The sequence below is a fragment of the Pygoscelis adeliae genome, unplaced genomic scaffold (assembly GCF_000699105.1).
Source record: "Pygoscelis adeliae isolate BGI_AS28 unplaced genomic scaffold, ASM69910v1 Scaffold297, whole genome shotgun sequence".
Classification (NCBI taxonomy): Eukaryota; Metazoa; Chordata; class Aves; order Sphenisciformes; family Spheniscidae; genus Pygoscelis; species Pygoscelis adeliae.
Genome location: NW_008825211.1, coordinates 487899 through 500892, shown reverse-complemented (window position 1 = coordinate 500892; position 12994 = coordinate 487899). Strand labels below are relative to the sequence as shown.

The 12994-nt window shown below is 53.9% G+C and overlaps 1 protein-coding gene across 1 annotated transcript in view; it reads left to right on the top strand.

Moving 5' to 3' along the window:
* Positions 1-696: 696 nt before the first annotated feature.
* The window catches only part of XRRA1 (X-ray radiation resistance associated 1), a 20426-nt gene continuing 8128 nt past the window's right edge, over positions 697-12994 (top strand). The window contains exons 1-12 of the mRNA XM_009329036.1: positions 697-790; positions 2463-2617; positions 2896-2967; positions 3737-3809; positions 4487-4584; positions 6117-6250; positions 6886-6984; positions 8051-8310; positions 9329-9369; positions 10152-10268; positions 11320-11418; positions 12130-12243. Of these exons, the coding sequence (XP_009327311.1) occupies positions 697-790; positions 2463-2617; positions 2896-2967; positions 3737-3809; positions 4487-4584; positions 6117-6250; positions 6886-6984; positions 8051-8310; positions 9329-9369; positions 10152-10268; positions 11320-11418; positions 12130-12243 (1356 nt within the window). The remainder of the gene's footprint in view (positions 791-2462; positions 2618-2895; positions 2968-3736; positions 3810-4486; positions 4585-6116; positions 6251-6885; positions 6985-8050; positions 8311-9328; positions 9370-10151; positions 10269-11319; positions 11419-12129; positions 12244-12994) is intronic.

The following is a 12994-nucleotide window of genomic DNA, read 5'->3' as shown; positions in this document are numbered from 1 at the left end:
TGCCAGCTCGGCGTCCCGGCGGTGCCGGCATCCGCGTTGCACTGAGCATCGCTGCGCGGTGGCAAAGCAGCGTCTCGCCCAGCCGGTGCCGGTGCCCTCCCGCTTATATCGGTGCGTGGACACACGGCGGGCGCCTGTTGCACGGTAGAGCTACCCCAAATACCGGCGCCGTGCGTGAACGCCGTAGTCCAACTGTGGTGTAGAGAGGTGTCCGAGTGTGGAGACACCATCAGATGGCACTGGGAGACCGTCTCCTGCTACAGGGCACGGGACAAGAGCAATGCAGCGCCTTGGAAGTTTATTTCCGAGGTTTGGGGAGCGGTGACCGGTGTGGTTCTTCTCCCGGAGTCTCCACAAGTGAGAAGGGAAAGGAGGCGGGGGAAGGAGGAAGGAGGGGTAAAGCAGAAATACCATCAGTTGTCGTCCACGCAGTCCGACTCACGCACGCACCGGTGTCTGCGTTTTGCTATCCTGAGCTGGAAAATAATGCGCGTACTCCTGGCGCCTCATTTACTTCTCTGTTTGAGGAGGTGATGCTCCTCACGTGTCCCTGACAGCCTTCCTTTGCCTACAGGCTGACGCTTCATTTGCAGCTACGCTTAGAAAGCGCCGTTTAAAGCAAAGTAACGTTAGAGCCAGTGAAAATTTTAACCCGTTTATTTCTTTCCCACTCTCCCCAGTAACGCTGCAGGCAAGATGGCTATGACAAGACTGTACAAAATGGATGATGGAGGCAACTATGCGACTAACTGCTTCCCTGCCAGGAACATCTTGTGCGCAAGCAAAGAAGGTGACACTTCTTCGCTGCTGGTGAAGTCTCCCGGCAGAATAATGTCGTGTCCATAGGGGCAGGTCCACCATCCACCCTGTTGTTGGGCTAGATAGAGGGTACATTCAGCTGCGGTTTCTTGTGTCAACACCACAGCTGATAACACAGATAACAGTTGATAACAGAACTTAAAACAGCGCCCAGAAAGTCTTAAAATAATTTAAAACTTCCTTGAAATGAAGAGGGCAGGATGTCTAGGGCACCCATTAAATGAGGGCTCCAGCAGGCATCTCTGCACGATGGGAAGCTTCAGGCAGGCACGTGGACAGCACAGTGCGGTTCTCCAGCAGCTATTCTGAGCTGGAGCTTCTCCTTTTTCTCTGGGAGAAATGAGATGTGACTCTGAGAGTCACATCTGTGAAATGCTTAGAAATGGCAGAAATGTCTTCTAACGTTTGAGAAGTGGCGGAGAGGACCACTAGGCTGGTCAGGGGTCTGGAGCGCAGGACCTTCTAGGAGAGGTTGAGGGTGCTGAGCTTGTTTTTTATCTGGCCAAGAGGAGTCCGAGGGGAGATTGTGGCTTTACAGCTACCTGAAGGACAGCTACAAACTCTTAACAGTGGCAGATGGCCAAAAATTTCACCTTGGGAGGTTTAGGTTGGACGTTAGGAGGAACTTCTTCGCTGGGAGGATGTGCAGCTCTGGGCCCGGTTACCCTGGGAGGTGATGGAATTGCTAGACAAAGCCAAGACTGACTGATCGAACGTTGCTGATGGTCCGGCTTTGAGTGGGAGGTTGGATTGGAGATCTCCAGAAGGCTCTTCCAGCCCACATTTCCATGTCTGCAACCTATGGAGTTCCCAGCAGGAGCAGGGCAGTGATCGTGCCCCTGTACTCGGCCCTGGTGAGGCCGCACCTCGAATACTGTGTTCAGTTTTGGGCCCCTCACTCCAAGAAGGACGTCGAGGGGCTGGAGCGTGTCCAGAGAAGGGCAACGAGGCTGGTGAGGGGTCTGGAGAACAAGTCTGCTGAGGAGCGGCTGAGGGAACTGGGGTTGTTCAGCCTGGAGAAAAGGAGGCTGAGGGGAGACCTCATGGCTCTCTACAACCACCTGAAAGGAGGTTGTAGCGAGGGGGGGTCGGTCTCTTCTCCCAAGTAACAAGCGATAGGACGAGAGGAAACGGCCTCAAGTTGTGCCAGGGGAGGTTTAGGTTGGATGTGAGGAAAAATGTCTTTACTGAAAGAGTGGTTAAAGATTGGGACAGGCTGCCCAGGGAAGTGGTGGAGTCCCCATCCCTGGAGGTATTTAAAAGACGTGTAGATGCGGCGCTGAGGGACATGGTTTAGTGGGCATGGTGGTGTTGGGTTGACGGTTGGACTCGATGACCTTGGAGGTCTCTTCCAACCTTAATGATTCTATGATTTTATGATTCTATGGCTCCATTAGCATCTATAAAGTAGCATGTTTCTCCTCTTCCATGGCTCTGGCTGTAGCTTTAATGTTCCTATCTTAAATTCATGGTCACTGAACATTTTATACGTCAGTATTTCCCCGTATAGGGGATTTTAAAATGATGGATTTCACTGCCGGGCTGAAACACCAGGCAGAGTGCAACTGCTTTGAGAAGGGCACATTCGGAGGGTTGCGTGCTCACCTTGCCATCTCCTCTGCCTTGGTCCATCGTCGTGCCAGGGTCTGGGCGCTGGGTGCTGGCACGCAGAGCTACCCCGAGGGCTTGGACTGAGAAGGGGACCACTGGGAAGACACCACAGCAGAGGAGAAAGCCCCCGGAGTCTGCCTCCATGGAAGAAAATAATGAAGGCAGTGTCCTAGATGAGCCATTTCTGGTGAGTGCAGATTTCCTCTGTTATTGCCTAAACTTTCTGATAGCGCTTTGACGAGCTGGGGAGATCCTGCTGGTGGACGGACTCTGTAGCTGCCTCTCCCTCCTCATCTCGGTGCCACCTTCTCCCCCCTTCCCACGATCCAAGGCGCCGGGCGCACCCCTCACCTGGGGACAGCTGAGGTCCGGTTTTGGGGCTCGGGTCCCAGGACACGACGTACAGGATTGCTGTAGGACGAACTATTTGTGGTTTGTTTTGTTTTGTTTTGTTTTTTTCCCTAGATGAAGCACCACTGTTTGAAGAACCCCTCTGACCTGTGCTCTGTGAACATAAGCAGCCAAAATCTGGTCTCTGTGAGTATCAGAGACTCAAGAAGTATTAGGGAACTGCCTTAAAAGTTGAAAACTTTACCAGGTTAGCACACGAGTGTCCAGAGATCAGAGAAGACACACGTTAGAAGCAGGCATATTTCCTGCACAGGAAGGTGAGCCGGCCAGCTGTGAACAGGCTTGGAGGATTTGTCCTACAAACTTTCGGATCGTGTCTTCATAACCGAATTAACTTGGCCTTCTTCGGTTGTAGACCCTTCCCCACTCACATCTCCTCGCAAAAGGCTGTTCTTTGGGTTTAGGGATGTTTATCTCAACTATGGTAGGAGTTCAACTTCAGCTTGAGAAGTGACTTTTATTTGGGTTCATGACTAACTTGCAAATGAGCTGAGGTGCTGATAGGTTTCTAGTGTCTTTTTAGGGTTCCCTCCTGGCGCTGTGAAGGACGGATGTACTAAATTGTAGGGTGGCTGCGTTTGCTGGGTCACACGTAGGTACGAGATGACCCAGGAGCCCTGCGGACACACGCAGGGGAGCAAGGTCAGCAGTGAGGACACAGGGGGGGCTTTGCTTTGGGGCTCAACTAGTCCAGGTCTTCTGGATGTCGGTCACTGAGGCAGCTGTGCATGAAACAAATATTTTCAGAGGAGTGCTCTCCGTAGCCAGAAAAACAAAGGAAGACCTAATTATGGGAAATGCTATGATTTAGGCATTCTGAGAAAAGGAGACATCCAGCTGTTTTAGATCAGTTTAGGCCTGGAGCGGAATGATTATTTTCTTCTGTATTTTTCAGGCTAAAGAAGAAGATTTTGAGAAATTTGATGGCGTTGCTTTTATAAATGCTGCTGAGAACCTGCTGACACTAGGTAAGGGATTGCATTACCAAAAAATAGACGCCGCTTTTCAATCCGGGGAAGCTTACGCTCGTCTGAACACAGGTCTAGAGCTTTACAAAGAGGTTTAAGATACACAGGCAGCACTTCTTTGCAGAATTGCTTCCTTCCTGTTACTGAGCTGAAATCCTTGCACTAATTCCCTTTATTGTAACAATAATTGTGTGCCACTGTGGTATCCTTTTCATTATTAGAAAACAAAGCTCTTTACAAAGAAAATCCCCATTTAATATATAGAAGCATGGAATAATGAAATGACTCGTCCCAAAGGCTCAGAAGGTTAACGGTAGAGCTGGGAGGTGAATCCAAATCCGGTGTCATGGGCTCAGTTAATTTGAAGAAGAAAAAAGGAAATCTGTTTATAACTGGTAAAATATATAAGCTACATGTGCCATCAGTGGCTTCAAGCGATAATCCCATTTGGGGTGGGAGCAAATGCGTGAAAGAAAACCAGATGTCTGGTTGGGGCATCATGTATTGTACGGACAACCATCTAACTGAGCTGGCATTTTCTTTCAAACGTGCCCACTGATAATACTAGTGCTCTCGTTCTGGCTGGTTTTGGTCCGTTCCAGACCTGGGTGACACATGGCTTGTTCTGTTTATACTGTTCCTCACTTGCTGGAGCGTTTCCTTTTCCACCCTTGCAGAGCCGTTTCGGAAGTTTCCAGGACTGCGGGAACTGGAACTTTCCTTGAACGGACTAAGAAATCTGAAAATCACGCCTGGAGACTTCCTGCATTTGGAAGTAAGATGAGGGGGATCTGAGACCTTATTCATCTCCTCCCAACCATCACGCTGAAGCCTCCACATAGCGTTGACGTGTGTCCCTGCAGTGTGAGTTCTCTGAAACTGCAGGGTCATTCTCTCTTCCTGCTTCCTTGTGACTCTGGGATGTCCTTTCTCCCGTGTCCCTCAAGGACCTTCACATCTTGCTTCCTCCTGCAGAGCAATCCCTCAGAGATCCCCATTGCTCAGCCCCTTGCCACAGGACTCCTTGTTTCCCCTGTGACGGGCCACCCCCTTTGCTGTAGGATCCTCTCCCTGCAGTCTGTCCATCAGCCATGGCATCCCTCACCTCCCTGATGCTGTGTGGTCCCCGGCAGACCCCCATCCTCCTCCACACTGTGCTCTACCTCTCTGCGTCCCATCCTTCTCCTCTCCAGATAGGTGCCTGCAGTTTCCCCAAATTATGGGCTGCCTTTCTAACACAGCAAAGGGGTCAGTTTGTTTTTTCCTTAAAAAAGAGACAAAGTGGATCCTAAGAACAAGCAACTGTGCCTGGAATGATGGCTCTAGTTGTCCTCTCCATCCAGCTTGGAGTGGGTCTCTGCTACAGAGAGCTCAGGCTCTGGCTTAGCTATACTGACCTTATCTAGGCTTGCTCTCTTTGAGGAGGTGTCCTTGCCTGGATTTCTCGTGCTCTACACACAGTTTCTGATTGCTGCTGGATATACAGTTTTGTCTTAAAAGGCTTCTTTCTTCTTGTGTCATTCAAAGAATTGTTGGTGGCTCAGCTGTCAGCTCTGTACGCTCGGATCCTGCCCTCCCTCCTGCCTGCAGGCTTTGGAAGGTCCCCAAATCCGTGAAGCTCTCCCATGTTTCTCCCATGCACTGTTGGTAACCCGCTCAGGGTTTGACTCAGTGGGCACGTGCCCAGGTGATGGGGAACCAAATTTCCAAGGCTCATGAGGCCAGGGTTGACCCTGTCCATCTCTGTGTGCCTCTGTGTGAGCAGCTCTGTCACTGGCATCAGCTACGAAAGGTGGGGATGGGACCCACCTAAACTCCCCTTCCTGCCATGCCCCCGTGGATCCCAGCTTCATCCATGACCAATGTCCGGGATCTTGTTTGCTGACAGCCTGGAGAAACAGGCTTTCCAAGGCTGATTGGAAATTCATATTCAATTGATTTGGAAAGTGCTTTGAGCTCCTCCTGGGGAAAGGCAGCCTATTGTAATGCCCCGGCAAAGCTATTCCTGTTCACGTATCCTAGAAACCCTCGTCCTTGCTCCCAGCAGGGTCTGCTCCCTGGCTTTCTCCTGGCTGTTGTCCCGTGAGTCACACGTGTGAGTGGGGGACCAGCCCTGAGCACTTCTGCCAAGGTGCAGAGTCCCACCGCTGCAAGTGAAATCCCTGCAAGTCAGAGATGCTCACAGCATCACTCTAGGGCGGGTGGTGGCATGACTGAAAGTCTCCTGTAAATATTTAATATCTACCTGGGGAAAGCCAACAGAGATTGTTCTTTGCTCCGGGGAATTGTTTCTTCTGTTTCCTTCAGGATCTGGATCTCTCCTACAATAACTTGTCCCCCCAGGACATTTGGACATTGGGAGATTTGTCCCAGCTCAAAGTCCTTCGCTTGACGGCCAACGGGCTTCGGTCTCTGCCTCCGGACCTGGCAGGCTCGTGGGAGTAAGTGCACGCAGCAAGCGGTGCTGCGGCTTGGCGGGGAGCTGCCGGCATGCCAGTGGGATGCGCCGGGCGGGCAGGCAGGGTGATGGACGGAGCAGTGGGGATGGCAAGGCAGCGGTGAACGGCGAGGGTGGGCAGCCTGGGATTTATCAGTCCGGGCAGCAGAGCTCTTCCCTTGCAAACTGGAAGATCAAATCACCTCACGGTCGGTGCTGGGTGGCGGGGAAGTGTCATCCCAGCTCAGCCCCAGATCACCCAGGGCATCTGCTGTCACCAGCAGCTAGAGAGGAACCTCTGGACAGTGATTCAGCAACCCTGTCGGGTGGCCGAGCCACGTGAGTAGGATGCTATTTATTCGTCGTTAATTAGACCCTTCACGTATAGCTTAGCCACAGTCGCCATGCCGAGGTATCCACCGTTTGCCATTGTCGGAGATAAGACGCTGAGCTAGACGGTCGTTTGGACTGATTCAATTTAGCTGCTTTGAGGTCGGATACAGGTTTTCTATTTAAAGAATGTAAACAGCCCCAGCCCAGTCTCCCAGTGGATAGATCTCCCCCCGGTGACAGCAAATGATGTGTTTTTCACCTGTCTTTGCTCGAGCGTGTTATTAATGAGCCTCTTTGTATCTGCAGCTCTGCTTATTTCAGGTTTCCATCTCTGGAGGTCTTGTCGCTGGATGACAATCGTCTGTCAGACCCGAGCGTCTTTGTGAGTCTGTCTCATCTCTGCAGGTAAGGAGGCACCTGGCAGCAGACGGCTCTGGCTTTTGGGGGCTGGCAGCTGCCTCCATCAGCTGTTGCACAGTAGCAGGCTTAAAATGAAAACCAAAATCTTTGTGATTCACTCGGATACTTCCCTGTTTAGTCTCTCTGGTATTGCAGATGGGACTGAACGGAAGCAAACAGCCTGCTGCAGAGCACAGGCTGGCCAAGCCTGGCAGGTGGCTGGTAATTCAGCTCCTGCCCTGGGTGTTTGCTGATCTCCCGGTCTGATTTGGGAAATGGCAGTTGCTTTCTCCATTTTCCCGTCTTCGCCCCAGATTCATCATTATTTCAGCACAGCAGCGCTAGGAAAGGCTGCGGATCAGCTCCCTCTGTTTAACGTGGGCTTCCGTGATTCAGCTAGAGAGGAGTCACTAGGAAGGGGGGCAGCTCACGTGCCCCTCAGCTGGGCTGTGCTGGGTTTGGGGACAGCGCAGAGACCTTCTGTTGTTCCCCTGGTGCTTCCAGTGCTGCGAACTGGAGGTGGGAATTGGGTCTGGCTTGTTGCCCTGGCTGTGCCAAGACATTCCCGGAGGAAACTGCACGTTGCCCGCAGTGTTTGTGAGAGAGGAGGGGGAGTGGGCGAGGTTTAGGCACGAGACTGCAGGGCTGGAGTGCGGAGGTTTGGGTTTCTGCTCTTCCCTAAGCTGTCTTGTGGCCTTGGGCAAGTGCATTGGTGATGTTATACTTCCGTGGGAATGTGGAACGTTGTTAGGGAATCCCAGTAGGACCGCAGCTCGTCAGGGCCCTGGGTGATTTAATGAACTGCCAGGATGTCTCCTGTCTGTTAAATTCTCATCAAGAGGTGAACTAAGAACTAGGTGACCCTCGGGCTGTGGTTGGGGTTTGGAGAGGAGGGGGAACAGGGCAGCGAGATGCGGGTGTCGCGGATGCCTCCGCACTGCTGCTGGGAAGCTCAGTGAGGAGGCAGGTCGAGGGCCAGCTCCCTGCCCTGCGGGCGCCGGGGCGAACAGATGGCCGGGGGCATGGACCGATAGCAATCGTGGAGTTTCTCACGCATTTCCTCTTCCAATAGCCTGAGGGAGCTGAACCTGGACAGGAACGGGATTTCGGCTGTCCCCTACCTGCGTCAAGCAGAGAACAGGCAGTTCTTCCTCCACCCCGCGCTGGATGGCGACAGCTTCAGGGCAGAGTGGTACAAGTCCCTGAGCAGCCTCTGGCAGCAGCCCCGGCTGCCGCAGCAGGAGAACATGGAGGTGCCAGCAGAGCTGGAAGCGAAGAAAGGACAGCTTGAATATGTCCTGTCACAGAACGACAGGGATCCAGACAGGATGGGTGAGCAGCGCCTGCCTCTCCCTGCCCGCGCTGAAACCGCGGGGTGTTTCAGTGGGAGAGGGCTCAAGTTATGTCAGGGTGAGGATCTGCTGGATGTTTACTAGTGAGTGAAGCAGCGTGACGAAATTAAAACAATGAGGGAGGGATACATGGGACCGTTTTAGACATCTCAGCTAACCTGTACAGTCCCTCTATAATTACTGGGAGCTTACTGGACGTGGTTCACATCTTGCAGACATCTCCCATGGTTCAGACAGGAGTGCCCCTTTCTCTCTCCTGGGCTTCTCCAGGGTAGCTTGCTCCAAAGGAGACATTGCATGCTGGCTGGGAGGAAAACTGGCAAAAATAATAGGGGAAAAAGTCAGGTTGGGAAGTGGATTACTGTGGATCCTGGACAGGCAGAGGGCAGGAAGGTCGTGTGAGTAGGTAGCCCGTGCACAGGTCTGCATTCCTGGGGTAGGTCAGCTCTCCCCTCTGGATGTCCTTACTGAAGCGTGATGCGCACACCATGCTGGGCCACGCGATGGGATGGATCCAGAGGCTGCCTGGTGTCTCCTGTGTGGATTGGGCTGTGATGGAGGCAGCCGGTCGGGCTCCTCCAAGCACTCCTGTCCCCTGGCTCGCTGCAGCAGTCCCTGTTGTTAGGTATTCGTGGAGCAGGCAACAGTGCAACTTCTGGTGCTTGGCCTGGCGGTAGCAGCATGATGTGGGAAAGGCCTCGTGCTCACGGGAGAGACTCCAAACCACGATCTACCTGCGGGGAGCTCCTGGCTGCCCTGAGGCCAGTAGCAGGGTTTCTGCTGTGTTTGAGGGATGTGGACCTCACCTGGACCTCACCTGTGGCCCCAGGACAGCGGGCCAGATCCCCCCCCTCACCTTGGGCACGTCTTGCCATTGAGCCAGATCCTGCCCGATGCTGATTTGCTTTCCCAGGGTAATTCCAACCTTGCCATGGCTGGGGCTGGCCCAGCGCTCGGCTTCGTGTAGAAACCCTCACTTTGCTTGTGTTTCTTTGCAGAGGTCGTTTTTAATTCCGGCTCTCAGGAGCACCCAGCGCGGGTAAGAACCGTTGGCTGATCTGTGATTTGGGGTGTGAGCTCCAAAACTTCCCTTCCCCAAGCCTCTCAAGCTGAGTTTCAATAAGCCCGTGGGTACAGCCGGGGTTCTGGGTCCCTACAAGGCTTGCAGTGGGTATCGTCTCTCATCAGGGAGATCAGGAGCAGATTTTCCCATAACCAAGGGACACTGGAGCTTAAACTTCTATCACTTTCAAATAAAAGCTGGGTTAGTGTTTGCTTGTGACTGTGTGCCCTCCCTGCGGAGGGAAGTGTGTTCTGTGGTTCAGGTGGGGACTGAAGCTCAGGAGCTGGGAGTTCCTTCATCCTTAGCACTGTAATCTTCCCCCCCCGCATTTACCCACATGATGCTCTTCAGAATCAGGTGTTTGAAGCCAAAGACCCTGATTTTTGTTAGAACTTGAGTGTGGGGCAGAGCTTCAGAGACGCTGAGCACTCGCCGCGTGTTCTAGCGTAACACACACGTGCGTGCGCACGCACGCTCCCCGAGAGCGCAGCCGCTTTCCCCCGGGGCTGTGCACGTTTTCAGTGCTGGATGATGGAGTTTGGTGCGTTTGACATGACTCCCTGGAGGGCTCCCACAGTAACGCAGGGGCCAAAGCAAGCTGCCACGAGACAACCTCCGAAGCGGGTCTGAACCAAAAGATTTTCAAATTATAGCTGTGTTTGGGCTCAGGAGGGTGGTATCCTGCCAGTGGAGGTGTCTTCTGCCACCGGAGCCTCTGGAACGGTGTCTCTGCTCACACTCTTCCTCCTCATTTTAAGGTTGTTACCAGGGAGGGAGAACCATCTGCCTCGAAGACTCTGCTGGCTCCCTCCACGCGCAGGGACATTCGTGCTCCCTTTCCTGAACTGAAACGTCTCAGCCTGGCCTTCAACAAGGTGGTTTGGGTCCCGCGGCTCCAGATAGATGTAAAAGTTCAGCTGCCTGAGCTGGGCGTTAGTGGCCTGGGAGACACCCTGGCCTTTAGCTGCCGCTGCAGAAGGGCCCAGCTCTCCCAGGCTCCTGTGTCCATCCGCCAGCCCACGGGGATGTGTCAGATATCCAGGATCTCGGGTGGGACAGGATGCCTATTTAGGCAGCTGAATTGCACCCAGCTTGGCTAAACCCCTGCAAATTCGGGGATTTCGTCAGAGAATATATGAAGGATTGCCCTCCCCCTGGACTGATCCTCTGCTGGAGCTGCCCGGTGGACGGTGATGTCTCATCAAGGACTTTGCTGTTTTAGTGCCAGGTTATAACTGTCCGCTGAGCCACGTCGCGTTCTCAGTGTGCCCCAACGGACAAGTAACGTGCAACAACATTTAAGCTCCTCTTCCTGGTGCTTTTGGCTCCTGCCCAGGGCTTCACTCACACTGCTTCCCAGCCGGGTGAGCTGGCAGTGCCGAGTTACCTCTACTCAGCAAGGGGCATCCCCCTGGGACGTGACGTGGCGGCTCTGCTCGCTTGGGAAGTGAGCTCTGCCGCCGTTCCCTGTGTGTCATCTCCCTGTTTTAGGTCGCTGCCTTGTCGGTGAGATGGTTTCTGGCTGCCGTGCCCTGGCCAGGCTGTGGTTTGGACCACAGGGCGGAGAGGCAGGACTTTTTTCCTGCTCAGAAGAGCTGCAGCTCTTCTGAGCAGGAAAAAAGTCCTGCCTCTCAGCCTTGCAGCTCTTCTGAGCGTTGGAGGCATCAGTCCTCTGGCTCGAGCATGCAAGAGGGAGAAGGGAGCGGCTGCCTCTGCCCTCCATAATCACAGGCAGCAGAGCTGCTGGGCGTCTCTGGTTAAGGGATGCCATCTCCCTCCTCTTCCTCCCCACTGCACATACTTGCCCAGTGCAAGGGTCCCCACGCATCGGAGGAACGCGTTTTGCTGGGAGGGTTGGGATGAAGCTCTACAGCCTCTGGCGCGACTCAGTGCTTAGAGCAAACAGTAAAACATTTTATCTTGCAGATCACAGATGAGACAGCTCTCTTACCGGTGGCTTTCTTCCCGTGCCTGAAGGAGCTGACGTTTCACAACAACCCTCTTACCACCACCCGGAGCGGTACAGTATGAGCCTGGCTCCACGGGAGGACTCCTGCTTTGTCCCTCCTTCGCGGTTAGCTCTCTGGGACAGGGACCACGTTGACTTTCAGTGTTCAGACACTCCTGCCGTGCTGGCCCTGGCCCGGGCCCTCAGGGAGGTGCTTTAATCATTGCTGCTCTCTAAAGAGCGACACAGATAAGCACTGCTCTTGCAAAGGCTGTTGATGCCCTGCTGCTGCTCCCGGCCCCATGGAAATCCGTAACAGCCCATCCGTGCCTGCGGCAGTGCAGTCTCAGGCTGAACTTTGCTCCCAACTAAATGGTGTTTATCCCACAAAGGGCTTGTCTGAAGCTGGTCCAGGGTTTCCTCCTGCAGCAGCTTTCTGCGCAGGGGGGGATAAACCCCAGACGTGCCCACGATCTTGATAAGCAGCGTTTGAAGGTAGCCAGGAGGATGCTGGTGAAATGTTGCAATGGTGCTACCCCCTGCACAAGCTACGTGAAGCCTAGTTAATAAAACAGGTCAGGGATGCTCCTCTGGCCTTGGTGGCAAGTAGCCCAGCCCGATGTATGTCCTCAGGGCTAAAGCGTCTCCCTACAAAACTGGGTGGCTTCTACTCTGGTCCCTGAGCTGAGCCTGGGGTTAGTTGGCGCAGGCCAGAGTGTGCTGCCAGTGAGGGAGCAGGGCGTGAGCTCTCCGCCAACTTGCCTGCAGCTCTGGTGAACCTTGGCCAGCTGCCTCTGCTGACTTGGCTCCTCTGGCACGACCTGGGAATTAAACTTCTCCGACAGAAGAGCCTAGCCGTGGAGAGGTGGCACTTCTCCATCCCCCTCAAAGCCAGCCGCAAGGTAAGGAGGGACACGCCTCTGGAGCGCGGGTTTTTTTCCTGCCTAAGGCAGGGATGAAACCCTTGCTGCAATATTCAGGGCAGGATTGCCCAGGAACCGACTTGCTGGGGAGCAGAGAAAGAGCTGGTGGGACACACGGATCCCAGCGGGGTTGGAAGGATGGAGGGAAGGGTGGGAAGGATTTGGAGGTATTTTGCTCAGGATGAGGCTGGGGAGTCCAACCGCCCCCTTACTGCTGTCCCAGGCAGGGTTTGTCGCTGGGTTTTTGGGTCCTGCCCATCGGCCTTGGCTGGGGGATCCTATGGGACTGAAGCTGCTGCCAGGGTGTCCCTGGAGCTGGGGTTGCCCTGTGTGGTGGGTTGACCCTGGCTGGAGGCCAGGTGCCCACCAAAGCTGCTCTGTCACTCCCCTCCTCAGCTGCACAGGGTAGGGAAAAGAGAATGAAAGGCTCGTGGGTCGAGATAAGGACAGGGGGATCACTCACCAATTACCGTCACGGGCAAAACAGACTCAACTTGAGGAAATTAGTTTAATTTATTACCAATCAAATCAGAGTAGGGTAATGAGAAATAAAACCAAATCTTAAAAACACCTTCCCCCCACCCCCTCCCTTCTTCCCGGGCTTAACTTCACTCCTGATCTTCTCTACCTCCTCCCCTCCAGCGTCGCAGGGGGACAGGGAATGGGGGTGGGGGTCAGTTCATCACACATTGTCTCTGCCGCTCCTTCCTCCTCAGGGGGAGGACTCCTC